General features: G+C 31.4%; 2 protein-coding genes across 3 annotated transcripts in view; one reads left to right on the top strand and one right to left on the bottom strand.

Annotated features, from left to right (window-relative positions):
* The window catches only part of LOC143193363 (putative fatty acyl-CoA reductase CG5065), a 37205-nt gene that overhangs the window by 9467 nt on the left and 3401 nt on the right, over positions 1–24337 (bottom strand). The window contains exons 1-5 of one of the 2 annotated variants that reach the window (XM_076399529.1): positions 18183–18281; positions 15039–15243; positions 13828–14032; positions 2149–2284; positions 1637–1806 (exon numbers count right to left, since the gene is read on the bottom strand). In XM_076399529.1, coding sequence (XP_076255644.1) covers positions 1637–1806; positions 2149–2284; positions 13828–14032; positions 15039–15236 — 709 coding nt within the window. In that variant the 5' untranslated portion in view covers positions 15237–15243; positions 18183–18281. Of the gene's footprint in view, positions 1–1636; positions 1807–2148; positions 2285–13827; positions 14033–15038; positions 15244–18182; positions 18282–24337 lie in introns of those variants that run through there. The other variant, XM_076399528.1, reaches the window with a different exon arrangement.
* LOC143193362 (uncharacterized) lies at positions 3422–7646 on the top strand. Its single transcript, XM_076399527.1, has 3 exons — positions 3422–3877; positions 4162–4657; positions 4760–7646. The coding sequence occupies exons 1-3, from the start codon at positions 3626–3628 to the stop codon at positions 6700–6702; spliced, it is 2691 nt and encodes an 896-aa protein (XP_076255642.1). The 5' UTR covers positions 3422–3625; the 3' UTR covers positions 6703–7646.

Consider the following 24337-nt stretch of genomic DNA (forward strand, 5'->3'; position numbering starts at 1 on the left):
TCGTCGTTGTTTTTGGTCAAAAGTGAACTCGCGCGGCACCCACTTTACACAGAGCTTTCTCATACCCAAATATTCATGAATGATATGATGTACACCTTCAGTTAATATTTTAAGAGTGTCTGCTATTTCATTCAATTTCAATTTACGGTTATTCAAAATCATTTTATGGATTTTTTTAATGTTCTCGTCGATAACAACCTCTTTTGGGCGTCCACTGCGTTCACCGTCTTCGATGCTCATTTCACCACGTCTAAACTTACAATCATACCAATCCTTGATGGTTGATTTTCCTGGAGCAGTGTTCGGAAACTCGGCATCAAGCCAAGTTTTTGCTTGAACTGTATTTTTGCCCTTCGAATAGCAATATTTTATCAAAACGCGAAATTCCTTTTTTTCATTTTTTTCACAATAACAAAAGTTGCTTCACTCAAAATGCTATAATTCAGAAACTAATGATCCGACAGCTGTCAAATTTATACCCGCATCTTTTGAGGATTAGGGCTAACTAAAAAATATATGGATTTAATTATAGTAGCGCCATCTATGTGTCAGACTGGGGACTTTCAATTGACCTATTATGTATTGTAATTGTTCAATATATACATAACCCTTTGGTTAATATGTATGAGGAGATAAAGAACACTAACTGTTTTGCAGATATGGCAAATACATTAGGGAGGATGCATTGATAAAATATAGTTTTATCAAGGAAAATGTTTACAGGAATTAACAGAATAAACTAAGGAGAAATACAATGATATCAAAATGACTTTACCAGGAAAAACTGTACCGAAAGAAATAAGAACTAAGCGTAAAAGATAAATATTATCTCTAATGAAAGTAAAACATGTTTCTTGGATATATAATTGCTATTAGATGGATTACGCTTCCAGAGGATACTACTACATAAAATAAATGGTCTGAAACTATAGCTCATAGGTGGTATGGAAAAAAATTCAATGTAAATATAATAAAACACAACCTACAAACTATTATAAGTGCATAATTAATTGTAGTTTTAAGTCCTTTAATAATATATGCATTAGATGTACTGTAATATTAAAATAAATTTTATTTTAACATAACATTATTTTTTAGTTTAATAATATAATTTTGTATCTTTAACAATTTAATAATTTTATTATTATTACAATTTTGTTCTATGCTAAGGCCAATGTTTTCACGTCATCAATTCAGATAACGTGAGTTCACTGTTTTATTGAACTGACTATATAGTCACACATACTTACACCAGATATATGTATAACAAAAAATGAATTAATAGTCATAATTTAAATAATTGAAAAATTAAAGAAAACTGCTAGGACGTGGATTTAAAAAAGAAATAAATACCTATAAAACATATATATATATATATATATATATATATATATATATATATGTATATACAACGAATTTAGGTGTTCAACATATTGTTCTCAAAATGGTGAATAAAAGTTAATTAACTTTACGGTAATTAAATAATAATCCTATACAAACAAATTGTGTTAGTACTATTGGCCAACAAAATATTATGTTTGTAATATATATGTATATACGTATATGTATATGTACGTATATGTATATATGTATATACTACCTTACGCTTTTTAATTAAAATAAATTTACTCCTTACCTATCGATGGTCTGCAAATAGCAATAGGAAACTTGACAGAATATTCGCTTACCAATTGTTCAGTCAAACATTTCGTGTAAGCATAAGTATTAGGTGCATTACTCAATAATTTCGGCGTTAACATTTTTAGTAAATCTGCATCCATCCATTTAACCAATTCTAAAATATGTCTAAAAACAAAATATAACTTACGCACGTATATTATAAATATGTAAAACAGAGATATATTGGGACGCAACAGTATTCATAAGACATAAAATAACAGTAAAATTAAATGAGAACAAAATAATTATAATTTTTTTTATAGTTATAAATTCATATTAAATAAAATATGGCTCTTATTAAACTTAGGGTATTATCATTAGACCTTCAGAAAATATAATTGCCCGCAATACTCTTAAATTTTGTAGTCCTTCACTAGTATTAATAGAATGAAATTGAATACAATTCGATTAAGTTAATCACACGAACGAATACCTACTACCTACTACTACCTACTAAAATAATATTACCTTGGATTGTGTGGAGCTGGGTAAAGTTTTTCTTCCAATTTAGTTTGATCACAGTGACAGTATGAAGTAGAAACGTGAACGAACACTTTTAGCTTATTAAAGATACAAGCCAAATCTAAGACATTCAATGTTCCTCCTAAAATATAGAGACGTTTTAGTTTTCATAACATATGAAGGTAAAATTCTAAATGGTACATAAATGAGAAGGAAATGAAATTCTAATAACAGGTTTTAGTGATTTTGCAAAATAATTAAAATAATTGCATATTTGGCTATAAAGCTTTATTTTATAATATTCATTTTTCAGTGTTTTACGAGGGTTGTCATTTATATTTTAAGCTTTGGCAGTACTAAGTATTGTTAGGCTGTATCTGATGTTTCTAATTCGAAGTTTAACCCTTAAAACAATACCCTTCTTCAAAATATTTTGTCATTTGAGAACAACTTGTTAACAGACACAAAAATGGTGTCAAAACTCAAACATTCTCCTGTGCTGATTTTTTAGGACTGTTGACGTGGATTATCAAATGCTTTCCCATCTTTGCCTCAATGAAACGTTGGAATAACGAATTTAATTGTAGCCGCAGTTCGCTCATAAACAACATTCCTGAATATCGTCCTAAATCAGTTGTGTCAGAAAAATTGATGCTGTGCACGAAATGATCGTCAAACGAGATTAATGGGCATTAGGATAAGGGGCAATAATAAAATACTGCATGAACATCTGTGAAAAATATTTATTGGCGTTGAACAACGCATAACTTGATAGAAGCTCTAAAAGATGCTCGTATCATCTTATATATAAAAATGAATCGCAAAATATGTTCCTAAGCGCATAACTCAACAACGCCTGGACCAATTTGGCCAAATCTTTTTTTAAAATGTTCGTTGAAGTTCAGGGATGGTTTTTACGGCGAGAAAAATTAGAATTATTGCTGGAAAAACCCTAAAAATAGCCCTTTTTGTTTGAATTTGTTTCGTGTATCAGTTGACAATTCATCTGTCATCTGTCAAAAGTCATCTGTAACAGACAACTTTTTTTTTTTAAATTTGATATGACTTGAACTCAAATCCTTTTAATCCGTACGAATTGTTTTATTTATTTAAAATTTTTTATTTGTTTAAAATTTAATTCAAATTTTAAATAAATAAAACAATTTGTACGGCTTAAAAGGATTTGAGTTCAAGTCATATCAAATTTAAAAAAAAAAGTTGTCTGTTACAGATGACTTTTGACAGATGACAGATGAATTGTCAAGTGATACACGAAACAAATTCGTATATCGTGTTTTGTGCAGAGTGTTTAGTTAGTTAGTGTTTGTTTAGTTCGTGATTAGTGAAAAAATAATTTATATTTGATTCGCGTGAAGCGCGAGCGCGACATTCAACTAATAATCGCGCAAGTTTGAATCCAGCTGCTTTCAGTTACGATGTGTCAATTGACTACAGTAACTACCAATGTGTTGTTATTGGTTCTATGAACTTGGTTTGCTCACACTGTAAGGCATTAAAATACAAAAACGAAGCCAATGGATTGTGTTGCGCAAATGGTAAAGTGAAATTGATACAATTGGATCCACCACCAGAACCATTGTACTCATTGGTTTCAGGAATAGGAACAGATTCTATACACTTTTTGACACATATTCAACAATATAACAATTGCTTTCAAATGACTTCATTTGGGGCAACAAATGCAGTTCGGGAAAATTTTATGCCAACTTTCAAGGTATGTATTATAGCAGTTACTCATAATTATTTTAGCGAACAAAATTTTCTGTCACCAAAGTTAAGATGTGTTACTAATCTTCAATTTCTTAATCATTACGAAATATATCACTTAGTCATCATATTATATGGTGATTCAGTTTCAGTGACACTTTTATTATATTTTATATTTGATAGATATTAGTTAAAACTAAATATATACTTTTTAAGATCAAATATTATTTAAGTTTGATCATTGACAATCCATTAATTTATACCACACCATAATATTTTTTTTATTTACAGATACAAGGGCAAATATATCACAGAGCAGGTTCACTGTTACCAGTGTCAGATAGCGACAACAAATTCCTGCAAATTTATTTTATGGGCAATTCACCACAAGAAATTGATCTGCGTTGTGCACATAACAATTTAGTAAAAAGGTCTATTGTAGAACAATTACAAACTTTATTTCATCAACACAATCAATTGATTATATTGTTTAAAACTGCCCTGGATCTGATGCCATCCGATAATCACAAAATTGTAATCAGAGCTGATAAAACACCTGCAGGTCAACATACAAGACGTTTTAATGCACCAACTATTGATGAAGTTGCTATCGTTGTAGTTGGAGAAAACTTGGAATCCCGTGATATTGTTTTACATCGTCGGAATTTTCAATTACAACCTATAAAGGAAACACACCGCTCATATGATGCACTGCAATATCCCATTATATTTTGGCAAGGTGAAGATGGCTACGATTTATCAATAAAAATGATAAATCCCATTACAGGTAACTAAAATATTAGTTTAGCTATGGCGATAATATCTCAGTCACTATATTATGTATTTTAATTTTATATTTGAATGTTATTAAAACAAAATCTGTTTACAGGTTCTGAAACCAACAAAAAAGTCAGTTCAATGAACTATTATTCATACCGCCTAATGATTCGGGAAAATGCAGATAATCGCATATTGAAATGTCGGCGATTATATCACAAATATGTTGATGACATGTATGTTAAAATTGAAACGGAGAGATTAACATTCATCAGGTTGAATCAAACCAAACTCCGATCTGAAGAGTATATTCACCTTCGAGATGCGATTAATACTGATGGAAATGCACAGAATGTCGGTCGGATGACTATTCTTCCAGCAACATACATCGGAAGCCCTCGGCATATGCACGAATATGCTCAAGATGCCATGTCGTATGTTCGTCATTATGGTACAGCAGATTTGTTCATCACATTTACATGCAATCCGCAATGGATAGAAATTAAGCAGGAGTTATTACCTGGGAAATCATCCATTGATCGTCATGATATTACAGCCAGAGTCTTTAGACAAAAGTTGAAATCTTTAATGAATTTCATCGTAAAACATAATGTGTTTGGTGAGACACGCTGCTGGATGTATTCTGTGGAGTGGCAGAAACGAGGATTGCCACATGCACACATTTTGATTTGGTTGGTTGAAAAGATAAGGCCAAATGAAGTTGATGCAGTGATATCAGCTGAAATCCCTAATGTACAAGTAGATCCTGGATTGCATGAGGTAGTTATCAAAAACATGATACATGGTCCCTGTGGAACTCTTAATCAAAATTCACCGTGTATGATGGATGGTAAATGTTCAAAACGATATCCACGGACATTAATATCGGAAACAATTACTGGTAATGACGGTTATCCATTGTATCGTCGCAGATCGACAGCAGACAATGGAAAATCAACAATTGTCAAATTAAATCAACAAGATATTGAAATAGATAATCGTTGGATTGTTCCATATTCACCCATTTTATCAAAGACATTCAAAGCACACATCAACGTTGAATCTTGCCATTCAGTGAAATCGATTAAATACATTTGCAAATATGTAAGCAAAGGGAGTGATATGGCTGTGATTGAAATTGGTGCAGAGAATTCTAATGATGAAGTTACCCAATACCAAATGGGCCGCTATGTCAGTAGTAATGAAGCAGTTTGGCGAATATTTTCTTTTCCTATTCATGAGAGACACCCTTCTGTTGTTCACTTAGCTGTGCATTTAGAAAATGGACAAAGAGTGTATTTTACAGCACAGAACGCAGTACAAAGAGCTGCTCAGCCACCATCTACTACATTAACCAGTTTTTTTGAGACATGCCAAAACGATGATTTCGCACAAACATTGCTATATTCTGAAATGCCAAAATATTATACCTGGAATCAATCCTCAAGGAGATTTATACGACGGAAACAAGGAAAACCAGTTCCAGGATATACAGATGTATATTCCACCGATGCGATTGGCCGGATTTATTCAGTACATCCAAGCAATGATGAATGTTTTTATTTACGACTGCTATTAGTCAATGTACGTGGCCCAACATCATTCCAACAGTTACGAACTGTTGATGGTGAATTGTGTGGATCCTACAGAGAAGCCTGTCAACGTTTGCAATTGCTTGAAAATGACGCTCATTGGGATCAAACTCTCAATGATGCTGTAATATCATCACACACTCATCAAATACGAACATTGTTTTCTATAATCATATCTACATGCTTCCCATCAAACCCAATTGATTTGTGGATGAAGTACAAAGATTATATGTGTGATGATATTTTGTATCAAATACGGAATAGAATGGGAAATCCAAATATAAAAATCAGTGAAGAAATTTACAATGAAGCATTGATTTCAATTGAGGACATGTGCTTGATAATGTCAAACAAACTATTAATTCAATTAGGCCTGACCGCGCCCAATCGTCCAATGCATGACGCTTTTAACCAAGAGTTGCATCGAGAAAGACTGTATGATCTCAACGCTTTGAAAGAATAAATTCAAACAAATCTTCCACTGTTAAATGAACAACAGAAGTATGTATTTGAAACTCTTATGAAAGTAACAAATGATGAAACTGGAGGGATTTATTTCTTAGATGCACCTGGTGGTACAGGAAAAACTTTTTTTATTTCATTAATATTAGCAACAATTCGCTCACAAAATAAAATTGCACTTGCACTCGCTTCGTCGGGAATCGCAGCAACTTTGCTTGAAGGTGGTCGAACAGCCCATTCAGCACTAAAATTGCCATTAAATATGCAAAGCAATGAAACTCCAACCTGCAACGTTTCGAAGAACTCTGCAATGGCAAAGGTTTTGCAGCAATGTAAATTGATTGTTTGGGATGAATGCACGATGGCACATAAAAAATCTTTGGAGGCTTTAGACAGAACCTTAAAAGATCTACGTAGCAATAATAACCGATTTGGTGGTGCAATGATTTTATTAGCAGGAGATTTTCGTCAAACATTGCCAGTGATTCCACGATCAACGCCAGCTGATGAACTCAATGCATGTCTAAAGTCCTCCAATTTGTGGAAACATGTTAAAGTACTTCATTTAAGCAAGAATATGCGTGTCGAGTTGCAAAATGACCAATCTGGAAACATATTCTCTAAACAACTCATTGACATTGGTAATGGCAAATTTCCTATAGACATGTTGACGGCTTGCTTTTACTATGACTATAAACAAGTCCCAGGGGCAATCATTAAGTGTTTGTGGTATTAATCTAGAAAACCCATGTTTCTCACATGGTCAATTGTATGTTGCCTGTTCCCGTGTTGGAAAACCATCAGATTTGTTTATCTATGCGCCAGGTAATCAAACAAAAAACATCGTATACCACAAAGCAATATAATGATAATAATAATAATAATTATGATTCACATGATTAACAATAAAGCGATTACTTACTTTTCAATCCTTATATATGTTTTATTTAATTATTTTTTATTCACAACGCCCTATCACCAGGGTGATGGTTCTGTTCAGAATTTTTTAAAATACGTAGGCACAAAAACTGCCACATTACAAATCTTTTTGACAGGACGAAGTCTGTCGGGTCAGCTAGTTTGATATAAAAATGATCAAGAAATACAATTACAGCACATCAAAAGTTCTATATAACATCAACACAGGTGACAACGCTTCGATCTATGTGTATATGCCCTAAACAAGACACTTCCACTGTATGTGTCTTTCGGGCTGCAATGGTTTTTCCTGCAAGGGGTGAGTCAAACGTCAACCTCACCTGCTCGCCGTGTATCCTGCGCGAATTCATGTCACGCACTGACTCTGTCAACGAGACTCTGGAGACCAACTGAAGGCGAAATAACCCGATAGAACGGGTACCAGGTCAAAAATGTACAATAATTTAAGGGTAAACAGTCATTTTGAATTAAATAGAGCGAAAAATTATTAGTGGAGATAAGACATGGTAGTAAATTAAATTAGTGGTAATATAAAATAGTGGGAGTATTAAGGAAAATAATGACCTGAAGAAGTGGAGGGGTTGGTGTTAGGGACATCTGGGTGCGATCTCACATGAGGAAACAAACACCAGGATCCAGTAATCTGGATAGCAGGGGCTAAATCCTCTGAGGGTAAATATAATAATAATTAAGGCAAGCATGAGGGAAGCAACATCAGAAATCACAACATTAGGAAATAAACCAAGTGGCGATCAAAGCAAGTATTAGATGATGTGGTAAACCCCTTGTGGACTGTCAAGGTGGTTTAATAGAGAATGGGAGAGCATCCTTAAGGATGTTCTCTTTTTTGTCAAAGAAGGCGAGTATTGAAATCGAACCTCGATACAAGTGGTATCGCATGAGGGAAATGGAAAGATTTGGGATGGCATCACTTCGAATTTTCCATGAAGGAAGTAAAGGCTTGGAGACCATCTGTTGAGGCAATGAAGGTCGAAAGACATTTGGAATCAATGACGATCACAGGGTCAATCTTATCTAGGCGGAAAAATGTGGTAAAGGACTGGAAAAGGTTCAACAAGAGCCAAATTTAACAAAAGTAATCCGTGTACGAAGAGCAAATTTGCCACTGGAGTAACGTAGAGTAATGAATTCTGAATGATACCTTATATACCGTTTACCAGATATACTTGGTGAAATACGAAAAAAAAGTGGGTATATAACAACTCTTGAATACTAACAATGGTCACCATTTTGTATATAATTACCAACTCCTTTATGTTAATATTCAACTCCTGCCTTAAAATTCATCATTAAGATACTAAAGTGACTAAAAATAATTATTTTGTATTACAACAGTTATTAACAAAAAAATGATTGAGAAACCCAGAAGAAGAAAACGCGAGGAGACAAACAAGGATCAGTGACTATTGGTTACAGAAACCAATAGAGACAAAAAATAGCTTTAGCGACCTATCTGAAAAAATTGAAGAGAATATACAACCAAGCCCAAAGTTGTTCCCAAACCACCACCAATAACACTCTATAAGGTAGGAGTAATAAAACATATACATGACCTATTCAAAACCATCACTACGAACTACACTATTAAAACAGTGAGCTATGAAACAATAAAAATACAATTGTTTGAAGCGAAGCACTTTCAAGTTCTAATAAAAGAATTAGACGAAAGAAACACCCAGTATCATACATTCAAGCCAAAATCCGAGAGAACCTTTAAATTCCTGTTAAACGGATTACATTACGGGACGGACTTTAACACCATCAAGGTAGCCCTAGCTGAACAAGGCCATGAGGTCGTAAATGTTCACAATATACGACATCGCACGACAAAAAAATCTCTGCCAATGTTCTATATTGATTTAAAACCTAATGGAAATAATAAGGCGATGTATGAAATCACCAAATTACAAAACAATATTATTAAATGCGAACGGCTACGTACAAAAAGAATTATACTACAATGCACGAGGTGTCAAGCGCACGGGCACACAAAAACTTACTGTCGCAAATCATTTAGAAGCGTAAAATGCGCAGGAGAACACAAAATGGGAGATTGTACTCCTAAAATTCGCGATGATAAAGTGAAATATGCTAATTGTAACGGAAATCATCCAGCGAACTACAAGGGATGCGCAGTTCACAAACAACTGCAGCAGAAACTCTATCCTGCCTTAAGAGAAAAAAGGCATCAACAGCAACAAAAATAATCCACAACTACCAGTCTACCCACCAGACCAAGTCAACCAGACATAACCAACACCCAAATGGTTGAAAATGGTTCAACACAAAAACGAGAAACCATATCACAACCTACTGAAACTAGCAGGAACATCTCTAGATTAGAAAACATGATGGCCAAACTAATGGATCAAATGAGTACGATGCTTGATCTACTCACAACTGTCGTCAGCAAACTTGCCTAATGCCTGAAACCAAATCAAACCATTAGCTACAAAATCGCCGTCTGGAATGCCAATGGGATCCAACATCACACCAGGGAACTAAAAATGTTCGTAACTGAACAAAATATTGACGTTATGATGGTTTCCGAAACACATTTTACGGACAAATATTATTTGAAAATTAACAAATATAAACTTTATGATACAAATCACCCTGATGATAAAGCACATGGAGGTACAGCCATAATCATTCGAGATGATATAAAACATTTCGAAAAAGAAAAATTCCGCAAAGACTACCTAAAAGCCACCAGTATAACCATAGAGGAAGTCCATGGACCATTAACAATGTCTGCGATTTATTGCCCACCCAAACATAACAATAAGGCAAAACACTTTCAAGATTTCTTCAGTACGATAGGTAATATATTTATAGCCGAAGGAGATGCAACACATTTAATGTGGGGTTCAAGAATAATAACCTCAAAACGTAGAGAACTTCTAAAGCAATAAAGACAGAATAATTTATATATCTCTACAGTGAACCAATATATTGGCCTTCAGACTGAAATAAAAAACCAAATACCATAGATGTATGTATTACAAAAAATATTGATATAATAAAGTGTCATGCAGAATCATGTTTCGACCTGTCTTCTGTATTATTCACCAATAATAGTAACACTTTCTTCAAAAATTACCATCAAAGATAAACCCCCTTTTCTGTGCAATATTAGAACTAACTGGCCATTATTTAGAGAAAACTTAGACCGAAACATCTCTCTAAACTTACCGTTACACACTGAAATGGATATAGAAATAGCAGCAATAAATATTACAAAAAATATACAGGAGGCAGCATATTCCGCGACTCCTAACAGTCAAATATTTCCACGAAAAAATACACATATATCATGTAAAATAAAGAAAAGGAATTGGCAACAGCAAAGCACTGAAGAGAATAAAAGAAAATTTAATAGGGTAATAAAAGAGCTGAAAAAGCTAATCCAAAATGAACAAAACCAAGGCATTCAAGAATACCTAGAAAACTTGACACCAACTGAAGCTACAGACTATTCGTTGTGGAAAGCAACAAAAAAGCTTAGGAGATCCCAGCAGAATAACCCACTTATTAAAACAAACGAAAATAATTGGGCTATAAGGAATAAAGGAAAGGCCGACATTTTCTCAAAACACACAACATTTTTAAAAGACTATCAGAAAAGGGTACAAAATTATTAACATTTCTATTTAATGCTATGCTACGAATTAATTACTTCCCTAGCACCTGGAAAGTAGCTAAAATATTAATGATTCTTAAACCAGGAAAAATACCAGAAGATGTGATCTCCTACCGACCTATAAGTTTATTACCGATAATCTCAAAAGTTTTCGAGTAACAATACATAAAGAAGCTAAACTATATAATAGAAAAAAAATTATTCCAGAACATCAGTGTGGTTTTCGCAATAAGCATGGAACTATAGAACAAGTGCACAGACTTGTAAACAAAATAAACACTGACCTAAATGCCAAAAGATATTGTTCGGCTGCTTTTTTAGATATATCTCAGGCTTTTGACAAAGTATAGCTACGGGCTTGCGGGTTAAACTAAAGAAACTTCTCCCTTATGCACTTAGATCGACGCCTAATCTAGAAGAAGCACGTACTCTCTAAACGAAAACAACTTGGCTTTAAATTATATCAAATGTATTGGCTCATCGGGCGCAAATCCAAGTTATCATAGATAACAAGGTACTGCTGTATGAGTATACTCAATCCTGTTTGGTCATATGGAATCCATCTATGGGGTACCGCTAGCAAATCTAATATATCAATCATTCAACGATTACAAAGTAAAATGTTGCATGCCATTGTTGATGCTTCGTACTATATTTCAAATAAAGTGATACAAGGCGATATTTCTCTTGAAGCTTTAACGAGTGTAATTCAACGTGTTTCTGTGAACTACTTCGAAAGAGTTTCAGTGCATCCCAACATACTCGCTAACCAGCTAAATATGCGATGTGATAGTGAAGTGCGTAGACTAAAATGTTTAACACCACCTGATCTGATTACTGGACATATATAGACTTTAGAATAAGCTTTAGAATAAGACTAATTAATTAAGATAATATTTTATACAGGAGATCGCTTAATGAAGTGATGTTCTACATGCCATGTAGATATAATATAGACATGAGATATACTTATTGCCTATAGGGCAGATTGTGGAATTACAAAGAGTAAAAAAAAAACATTTTAGAACATCCAAACAATGTACTTAATGTACATAAATAATCTGTGAATAGTAATATAATCATTTCTAAAATACATCATATGCCCATAGAAGCTTATGGTGATATTTTAATATACTTGAGAACACTAAGACTGATTTCAATAACATAAAAATGATGATTTAGATATTAATGACAAAAAACATATCGGAAAGGAAAAACGAACAATGGACCAGAGTATGCAAATTGAAGAATTACCTACTATTGTAAATCTCAACGGCAACCAATTAGAGCACATCAGAAGTTCAAGTATTCATTCATTGATCAGCAATGTATAAGAAGAGTGGTGATACACTGATATAGTTTAGCTATATCTGTAAAATTTAATTAAGGTGGCACAGTCAGTGCATAGCTGATAAAAAAATCTGAGATATGTCTGTAAAATGAAAGGTAAGCTAATTTCTAGCAGAATTCTGTGGCGAAATTGACTTTTTGGAGGGAAATTAAGTAGATTCAAAAGGGACATCAATATCATAGATCATATGCAACGATCTGATTAGCAATAGGAGAAAACATTGTCCGAAAGCAGAACATTTTTGTGAGGAATATCTTGCGGCACTGATACCAATTTTGATTAAGAAGTATAACTTCTCCTCAAACGCTAACTATAGATTGATAATAAAATGCTTTTCAATAACCTATATCGGACAAAACGACTATTTTTAAGGGTCTAATTCTGTAAATCTTATTTAGTTAAAAATATGTGAAATTTTATGCGGAAAAATAGGTTTTATACTATTCCAAGTCATCGTATTTTAATAGAAGTTATACTCTAGCTAAGTAAACGTGTCGGTCTATGACTTCCGGTTGTATATAAAAATATTAGAACAAAATGTAGACACCACATATAAGTAATATTTGTAACAATTCTTTTTTATTACATTTTAATCAGATTATTTTTAATTAAAAAAAATGATACAAATTAATTCCGACACCTAATAATAAAGCCGACCTATTTAGCAGTCAAAATAATATAAATCTTATGATGAAATATAACGATGAAAAATCAAGTAAGGAACTGTAGTTATATAATAAAATGACCTTAAACACTAAAACTTATATAACCACATAAATTATCCTATTAGTAAATAAAATCGTTCAAGCTCATTAAGAAACATATATAATAGTGCAAGGCGTAAATATTACAACAAAGTATTCATTTCAGCATCTAGAATATACTTAATATTTGTGAAATTTAAATCTAAAATTACAAAATATCTCGTCCACTGATTTTCTCTTGAACATCCAATATATCCTATAGAAAGAGAAAAATGGTTCTAAAGCATTAAAAACATATTGCAGCTAAATTGTGTCTGTATTTTATAGACATTGCGAGTCACCAAGGATAAAGATATTTTATTTTTGTTTTACGAGTATTAAACAAAAACAGTAAATGAAGACAAAATGTTACTTCCTCGAGTAAACCTTGTAAAGTAATTGCATCATTTCACTTATGTACATACATACCGGTGTTTAAAAGAACTGCGTGCTTCAGTAACTGATCGAATCTGACATTGGCGGCCATGTGAAAAACCGTCGTTACAGTGCCTCTTAGTAAACTTAAATCCTGGTCTGACAAGTTCAAATTCTTGTGGGTTACGTCGCCACTGACACATTGCAATTTGTTCAGGAGATACTCTCCGTTTGGTTGATCCCGTATTTTGTCAAAAACCTATAAAAACGTTTCTAAGATTTAACTAAATCTGTTAAAAGTGTAATATCCCAATTCTATTGCAAATGCAATCAAGAGAATGGAACAATTAATTTCAATAATAATATAATAGAGATAATCCACTATTAATAAACTAAATAATAATAATTTAAAACGATTTTAATGCTTTGAAAAGAAGAAACCAAATATGGAGCAAGGAGAAGTGAATTTTTTTAACAACAGGAGTAAATAAATTAATAGAAGGGAAAAGATACCGATAAATAAATAAAAAAGATAAATAAATAAAAAGAAAATATATATATGAAGGTTAACATTTTTAATAATATTTTTATCTAACCTTTCAGTTGTAACATAAATTATATATTTGGTCTTAAAGCATATTAAATATAGCGCTTGTGAATATTAATTCATTTCTCAGAAGAACCATATTTAATGCGTAACATTTTAATATTAAAACAGAAAAACCTTGTATCATTTGAGACCTGGTCATCTTGGAAAATATATCATTGAAATAGTAGAAGATAATTAGAAAACAATGATAACAAGATAACAAGTCTGATGAATATTAAAGATAGAGTTAAGCTCTCAATGTACAGCTCTAAAAAATTAAGGATTCTAGTAACCGCCACACCTAATAACAACCCAGATTAAATAAATATTCTATGCGCTTTATTGAATATGAAAGCTAACAAACATACTATATATGTACATAACTTCAAATACGTACAAATTATTTTAATTAAAACACTTGTCTATAATGTGTATTTGCGATATATTATGATATTTATACTATATGTATATAATATATACATATATATTTTTACTCATCATATACTATAAATAAACTTACTTTTAGAGTTTATGTGTTTTTTAGCTTTTAATATAAAAATTCAATATTTCACAAAAGAACATTTTCGCTTACATCAGAAGTATATTAACCAAGTTGGATTGCAATCAATCAAATTAATTTAAACTGGAATTAAACTATTTACACATTTTCACTTACCGGACAATTTAAAAAATCTTCTAATCGACTCATAGAGTCGCGGCCTTTTTTGTTTCTTATAAGAACGTAAATTGTTGATATATCGGGGCAACATCTGAGTAACTTTTCTACTAAGATCTTACCCATAAAACCAGTAGCTCCAGTAACAAATATCGTTTGCCCAGAATACCATTCTGATATATTAGATGAATGAGCCATTTTAAATCTAAAAATTAAAATAAGATAAACAGTTATATCCAAATATCCATATCTCAAACTATTAATATTAGTTAAATAGCAAGATTATTTAGTTAAACAAGTTAGTATATTCTTTTTAAAGTGAGGATATTAAATTGTTCAACATATTCACGGAACACAATATAGTCTTTGCCATCGTTTCATCGCTATGGATGAAATTTGAATCTACGAAAGGAATGATGTGGAATTTATTTTCAGAAATCGTCCAAAAAAAATTTACCATGTATTATTTGAGATGTATAAAAAAATATGTATTTCTTCAATTTTATCAATTTTATGAAAACATTCATGAAATAGACATATTTTGTGAAATAGTATAGATTACAGAAGAAGAAAAATTACATCAAGATGATTTCATTGAAAGTTCATTGAAAATAACCATCATTTAATATCTGCGAAATTATTGTATACCTTAATAAATCAAAAATAAGCAAATACTAGCTAACAAAATTGCTAGACACTTAGGATTAATTACTTAATTAAACGACCAATTAGCATGCCGAAGATCGTTGATTTCAATTTAGAGGCCCAGACTTGTTTATCCTTAGTATAAAACTTTAGAAACTATTTCTTTTTATGCTTTATTTTTCATATATTTGTTCCCGTTTTTAGTGTAATCGATCTGACTTGGTTAGAAGAGAAGAAAATCAAATAATCATTTAGTCGTTACAGCTGCATTCCGTCAGTAACTGAAAGCCATACCAAGAAAAATCGAACACCAGCAAAATAACGAAACCATAGAAGACTGTCAGGAATTCGTTCAATTTTCATTCGACAAACATGTCCGACTTATTGTAATATGTATCCTTGTATTTGTTTCTCAACTATGCAATGTTTTATTGTTACATTTTAGTCAAGTAATATATCTTAGAGTAATATAAGATCATCAGCATCATCTTAGAGAAGTAAAATACCCTGCAACCTGTCCGTTTCGACTTATTACTTCAACAGTAAATGCTACTTCTTCTGTGTTTCTCTGCAATGTGAACTCACCAAAAATACTTGAAGCCTCAATATCTTTAGAATCATGTTACTTTAGCGCCATTTCTATTTTATTATCACCCTTAGTACTTCAACAATCTGTCCAGTGGGGAATAAGTATTTCTTAAGAAAACTTTTATATGCGACATGTAGAATATCACTGGATAAACCATATGTAAAATATCTTATTCTTAATCTTAATCTAAACTCTATAAAAGCCCGATTAATCCGATTGAAAGATAGCTACGTTAAACTTGCTTGTAGTATCTCATAGTTAGATTCCATATGACCAAACACATCTAAGTATCTTGTTATGTAGTGATAACTTGTATTTGCGCCCAATCTGCTAATCTTATTTAAGACCAAGTGCAAGTATATTATTAGTATTCACTGATTTTACGCACGACAAAAGCTACATGGTTAAATTTTGCTTCATTTCGCCATGTTTTCAGCAACAGTTATATTTTACTAAAATGTGTTCAAAGCTTCTTTGATGCTGTTACTGGATCTTCATGGAATGATAAGACTGCCATGTCGGCTGCATATGTTGCCGCGATAGTCTATAAAAAATACAATATCGCACCGAGTACACTGTATTGTGGAACTCCTGAATATGTTACTGTATTCATTGTATTGTTTCATGGTAAATGTCTTTTTTAAATACTATTGTTTTAATCATCATAATTACATTATCTACGATTTTGAAAAGCACGGAATATTAAATGTATTCTACTCCAAAAATGTGAAAAATTGAAAGTTTTTTTGGTATTTATTTTTATTTTGTTAAGTTTAACTCTTTAAAAATATATCTTTAAGATGGTTAGACAAAAGGAGTTTTCAAAATTTAAATTATTTTTAGAGACATACTTTAACAGTTTAATTTTATATTTTGTTTCAAATATAATTATTTATATATTACTAATGCCCATCAAATGCTCTAACAATATTATAGAATTAATATTGTTGAATATTATTAAGAATTGTTGTTTACATACATATACGTTTAATATAATACTGGTTTATAATGTTTTATTCAATATATTTATATATACTAGTCTCTCAAAATTATTCTATATAAGTTATGGACATTGTTAACAATTCTTATTAGTGGTAATTACACATAAGCTCCAAACACATAAAGAACAGATAACGAAATACTACAGAAATATTTATTATTGACAGTGATTATGTAAATATATAATAAATTTTATATAGTACATATAAATCAGTTTAAATCAATCACTTTTACAACAAAAATACTTAAATGTATAATTAACATGTATTGACATTGACATCATAGTTAAGAATAATATATTAGATTCAAAAAAAAAATACCAATAACCACTATAATTAAAATGTACATATTTCTAGTATTTACAATAAAATATATGTAATTAATTATTATTGAAATTCACTCGTAGCAATAAATACGAGCTGTCTACAGGAAATCAAGATTGTCTTATTCATACTAAGAAATAACGCAAAAGAAAATGAAAGTGCACCAGAATATGTGGTATACCTTTAAAGGTCGGTCAAGGTTTCTTCATCATAACAGAGTGTGACAAGTTTGAATAAAATTTACAAAATATTAAATATATGAAAATGTAATTCACGTTTATAAATTGTATTTTTTGTTAACTCAATTATTTTTGAAAGGCTAATATTTACAGTTTTTATTTTTAAGTTTCAAATATAGTTGAGTCTCATTAGAGTTTAAAAATCAGCTGAAATGAGCGGAAACTTTTCATCCTCAATCAATATTCGACGCTCAGAAAAAGTGCCTAGTTCTCAACGTATACGTTACGGTTGCTATCGCAGGTCTTGGACAATGTCAGTCTCCTATTTTTCAGATCGAGAAATTTGAGAAACAGAGATTTGTTACGTCTTCCACCCAAAAAGTCCACACTTTACAGAAGTCAACTTTACAGTCCAATTTTACAGAAGCAATATGTCCTACAACTTGGCTGATGTCACTTATTACTTATGATACCAATGATTTAGGCGATGCGTCAGTTAATATGTTGGTTCTTTCTTCATTAATTCTCAAGCCATATGGTTCTGCAATGCGAAATATATCATGAAGAATGTTGAATAAAAAAACTAATTTTGCCAAAAAATTGTGTTTAATTGGTAGGCCGGGGACTTTTCAATTGACCTGTTAAAAGCACTATCATCAGGTTAAAGTCAACGAGTTTGTAGCATCTTACTGAATATCGGGTTTTAAAAACTTTTTTTCTAATTATTTTGTCAAAACATCTTGCATTTATGCACAGCTAATTAAACAATCTTAAGTTGCCTAAAGAAGTTTAGCAATAATGATCAATCAACAAACAAACCAACTTGTCTAAAAATTGTTATTTTATTTTATAAGAAAATATATAGTAACCCACTTATTGACAATGGGCAGAGTTTGGCAAACATATTCAAAATGTAAGGAGAAATCCCCTTTACAAATAATATATATCAATAATACTTTAAACAACTGCAGTTTATATTGTGTATAATTCCTATTAATTAAATGAAGCCAGTCTTTACACATCAAATATCAAATATGGAAATATGTTTAAAGATATAAAACAATGACTAGTAAAGACGAGAATCACAGAAGTGATAAGAACTAAAGACTTTTGTGGAAGAAAATATGAATCCCCTTCTATTTTTGTGTTATAGCACTCTTTTAAAATTATATCAATTTTATACCATACTCGTTCAATTATATTTTTTATTACGAAGATAAACTACATATAAGCCTAATATTTAATAATAACAAATTAGAATTCAAAATAAAGTTTTGTTTTGAAAGTAAAAATTACATATATTTTTTTAATTAGAAATACTATGTGTAGCATCATATGGTTTAATAAAATGACATTTGATTATTAAAGCCATTTAATAAGATAATTAATATGTAATTATTTTGTTATAAAATTATCAAGTATAATATTCTACCATTTAGTTTGACATATTTTGCAAAAAGTAAAACTTTTTTTAATCAATTAATACAATAATTGAGCTCAATGACAATTCTTTTTTATTCTTTATAAAATAAGAACTGAATCAAGGCGATAACGAGTAACTTTTACCGAATATTTCGGTAAAATTAAACACTAAATTAAATGTAATTTCTTCTAAAAGAAAACCTTGATTTTCCCTGTAAATAATAATTACTGCAATGAAAATCACTAAATGCTGGTTATTAGTACATCACATTTATTTGATAAATTATGATAAAACATAAAGAAAAAATATTCTTAAATAAAATAAATTAAAACTTTAGATTTAAATCTTATTGGACATAACAGGAACATTTTATATAACATTAAGCATTAAGCTATCATAGAATATGCAACTAGTATAAATATTATCATAGCAAAAATATGACGTCATAATACGTACGTCGATATACACGTTAAAATAGTTCATAACCTTATATGTCTTATCTTAATATTTCTGATTTATCTGGTCTGGACATACTGCTTAATGAGGACCCCGATACACGGTTCTCAGCATTAAGCCTACCATCCCAAAAGACATCCGGCCTTACCCAGCCTAGTTACTAGCATGACTGGGATATTTATCCCTTGTCGGATATTCCACTGTCGCCTAGAGACAGTTACAATTACAATCATAAACATGAAATATATCCGTCCTTGCGATATTCGAAAACATGACTATCGCAGCAGTAGCTGTGTTTATCCGATAAGGGCGTTAATCCATGACAACTTACTAAGGATATACCTAACAATATCTCCCAGTACCTAACAAACTGTTATGTGTAATATGAGTTGGAGAAACATTTGCTATCTGCTGCATTAACTGAAAAGTTATTTAACCTCTTTATTTCAGATCTGCTGAGAAAAGAGCACATTAACGTCGCGTTTTACGCCGACACTGCTTTCTTCACGGCTGCCAAATCCGAAGTTACAATTCATGAACGTTTACAGAAGCAGCTCGATCATGCGGTCAAGTGGTTCAAATTCTGGAGATTGCAAATCAACCCCCTGAAAACCCAGGCCATCATTTTCCATAAGAAGCGTTACGCACTGCGCGTCTCACAACTTAAGATCGACACCGCAATAATTCCATGGCCGGATAACGTAACGTATCTAGGTCTTCACTTCGACCGACGGTTCGGTTGGAATTCCCAAATCCAGAAAGCAATCCAGAAGGCTTCGGGGATAGCATATCTGCTATCTTCACTGATCTGCACTTCTAGCAGACTTCCAATCTCAATCAAATGCTTATTTTACAAGATGTTAATTCCGTCCGTACTCCTCTACGGATCTAATGTCTACTTCAAGTTTGTTACACCCAACCAGGTCAAACAGCTTCAAGTTTTCCAAAATAAGCTTGTCAGGAGAATATTAAACGCTCCATGGTTTGTCAGAAATAATCAAATTCATAAGGAAACTCACACTCCAGAAATCAAGCACTTCATATCTCAATCATTCCACAAACAACAACTCAGCTCAAATTCTTCTGATAACTCGCTTGTTCGCAAGCTGGTCGACATGCTGGGAGCTTAACACCGCGTCACCGCTAAACTCCCCCCTTTTCCAGGCGGAAACGACCTCATCCGTCGCTACAGTCATAACTTTTGCCCCCATACAACAGTATCCAGTTTTGTGTTAACTCAGGTTCGCGAATCAATAGAATCGCCGGGTCCTCGTGCCCAATAACGGCTGCCCGATCAGCGGGTGCCATATCCCCAAATTTAATGCAGTAGTAGTAGCGATACACAGGGGTCAAGCGTGAGACGGTTTCGGTTTAGTGTATTGGTAAGCCCAGAGGCAGTCCCACATAACCCGCTCCAACTTGTCACTCCAGGGCAAGTCTCTGCGACCAGGTATGCGTCATGCATTCCACCGCCTGGTTTTAGACCAGAACAAAAAAAATAAACTGAGAAGATTGCATAAGATTATATCAGATTGTCCATCTAATAGGTAATAGAAATGAAAAATTTTTGAGAATACACAAGGAACTGAATTCTCTCGAAGCAAATACTATATATAAATAGATATTATTTATATTACTTAGTTGAATGTTGTAGATATGATAAAAAATTAAGAAATAATTTGCTTACCTAAAGAAGTTTATTATTACAATGATATTTTGATTTTAAAGTGACAACTGATCCATAGTATCAATGGACCATAGGATAAATATACTGAAAATTGCCCTGTAATGTAATGTATATAAGACAAGACACTGAATAAAAGATCAAATCAAATTATAGAATATGTTAATTCGCTTACAATGACTTTGGATTGAAAGAGTGCATAGTGTTGTAAAATATTACCTAATGTGTATATTACAACCCAGAGTATCTTTGAAATATTTTTCTCTGAAAAAGAATTCAAATAGCGAATATATATATATATAACAAATTTTACCCCGCGTACGTTTTAAGTACACCCGCGCAATGAAATTCAATTGCAACTGTTCAAAAGACCTTATAAACTATATAGTACAAAAAATAACTGTATTCGCCCATTTTTATCTACAATTCACAAAAAATTTTAAGAAAACCGAGTACAAAACCAACCAGACTCGTTGTAAGTTACTATGAGTCTGGAGAGTATTATAAATAATGAAGAGATGCCATTCATTCAAACCTCAAAGCTTTTATTTCAAGGCCAGCACAACCTGATCGAGAGAAAAGCGTCAATACAAAAGAGAACAGCATGTGTTAAATCATATTTTCTACAGTCATACATTGTAGAAATTAGTTTAGGCATCTAAAGGTTTTTTGTGTTTGGTATAAACACAAAAAAACAAGTCATGTCAAGTATATTTATGTCATACTTGAAATACATATGCATTAGTTCGGAACATTTAGATAAGCCAATTTCTAAGATATCGATCCTGTAAAAGAGTATGAAAAATTAGGTGCGAATCCAGAGTACAGACGGCAAGTACAAGTTCAAGTTTCTCAGTACAAGGTACCCAAGGGAGGAGTAATTGGGGATAAAATGCGATGTGTTTGTCTAATTACACACAGTCTACATACAGTCCTCATAATTTACAATCTTCACATGGTCTTTATATAAATCATACGAATCTTTACAGTCTTACACAGTTTTCAAATGAGACTTCACACAAACGTCAACACAAGTATACACAATCGTCATACAAATCAAACAATCTCCAATTAAACTGAACATAAAAATACTTGATCAAGGGAACGCACAGTTGGTGCCACTTTATTAGTGTGAATATGACCGTCTAATCTTTATAATTAATAATTCTTTGCCAGTTTTTCTCTTAATCGAGTAGCAAAAAAAAAGTGCAAAACATATGTTTACTATAAGCAAAGAATAAGTATTACTCAACAATGAATGTTTATAAAACCAATCAATATTAATTCTATAACGTAAAAAATGTAAATCCCCAAAAAGGAGAAAAAACACGATGTGAGGCTTTAATATCAGAAATATTTGGCAAAGCTTTTAATGCAATTCAAACTTTTAGTGTTCATAAAATATTAAAAAATCGAATATCATCTTCAAAAATGCACGGTCAACAACGGTCGACTAAATGTATTTATTGAAACCAATGCACAATAATTATACAAACGATATTAAAAAATATAATTACTAGAATAAACCAAATGCATTTTAATTTACTGTTATAATTAATTGATATTTTACAGCAAGGAATAAAATGTCTTGCAAAATCGAATTTTTAGAAAGTGGAGCGAGGTATATAAGGACAATTAATTCCATGAAACTAATTTAGAGATTTTTTCTATCGTTTACTGTATGGTGCACCTAGGTATTTTATTCAATTGCAACATTTCGTTCTAATACATATTGCATTGAAAGATGACAAAAAGCTTGAAACAAATATAACGTTATACTAACAGATATAAATATGCTTAGATGTCTTCTAAATCACATGCTTTTGTTCAATCTTAGTTCATAATTCAAATAACAAACAAAAATAATGAAGATATGATAGGTATTATTTTTTATATGTTAGAATTATGATAAACCAAACACTTCATTGCAACTAATGTCTGTGTCGTAATTTGGTTATTAGCAATATGAATAAATATCTTAACATCGCATGGAAGGGTATCAGCACTTCTAAAAAAAGTTTTTAGATTCTCTGGAGTTGATCAGTGCCCATCCGATATTCATTTTACTTATTGACACAGATTATTCCCTCGTCCTGTGTCTTTGATTCTTCATTGTTTAAACATCTTCAATTCCTATAATTTCTTATTAATATGTTATAATATTGTTACTAAGTAACTCCTTACTATCTTTGCTTATTAGTTTTCTGAGATTGTTTTTGTGGCTTTTCTAACTTAATTTTAATTTCTTTAATATTAAATCGTTAATAAAAGTAAAATTGACTCTAAATTTTTCACTTTTGTGTTTTGATTTTTTTGCTTCTTCTTCATGCTTTTTCTACTCCTCTGTATTTGTCCTTATCTTAGGGATTCAATAATTATCAATATATTATATATGTGTTTAATGTTATTTGTTGCAACATATTATTAGCAGATGAACTTTAACAGCGCTATGATGAATTTTCTTCAAAAATAAAGTAGTTAATAAAAATTACTTAAATTTTATCGACATATTAAATCTTTAACAAATCGAATTTAAACACTAGAAACAACAATTTAATGAATCATCCACTGTAAAGTCTTAATTATGATATCAACCAACTTCTTTCCCAAATTTCAAGAATAACGATTAATTTAATTTAATGGCTTAATTACAAGTACTTCAATAGGATGGACAAAGTATTTCGAAATTCTCTTCACATATATATATTAAGAGTAACAATAGAACAATAAAATCAACTGGCTAGCAGAATCAATTGAAAATAATTGTTACTACTAAATCGCGCAAAATTAATATAATAAATAACAACATAAAACAATAGTAAGTAATTATGTTAGTAAGAAAAATTCTTCATTATTATATAAACATAAACATATAAAATATACGCCTACACAAAATGAATTAATACGACTTTATTACTGCACATGATAGTATCATCAATAAAATAACATATGCTAGAAACTTGGACATTTTTATACATAATTTAACAGTCATCCATTTTCA

The sequence above is a fragment of the Rhynchophorus ferrugineus genome, unplaced genomic scaffold (assembly GCF_030347505.1).
Source record: "Rhynchophorus ferrugineus isolate W39M unplaced genomic scaffold, kcgeb_rfMv2 rfM3, whole genome shotgun sequence".
NCBI lineage: Eukaryota > Metazoa > Arthropoda > Insecta > Coleoptera > Curculionidae > Rhynchophorus > Rhynchophorus ferrugineus.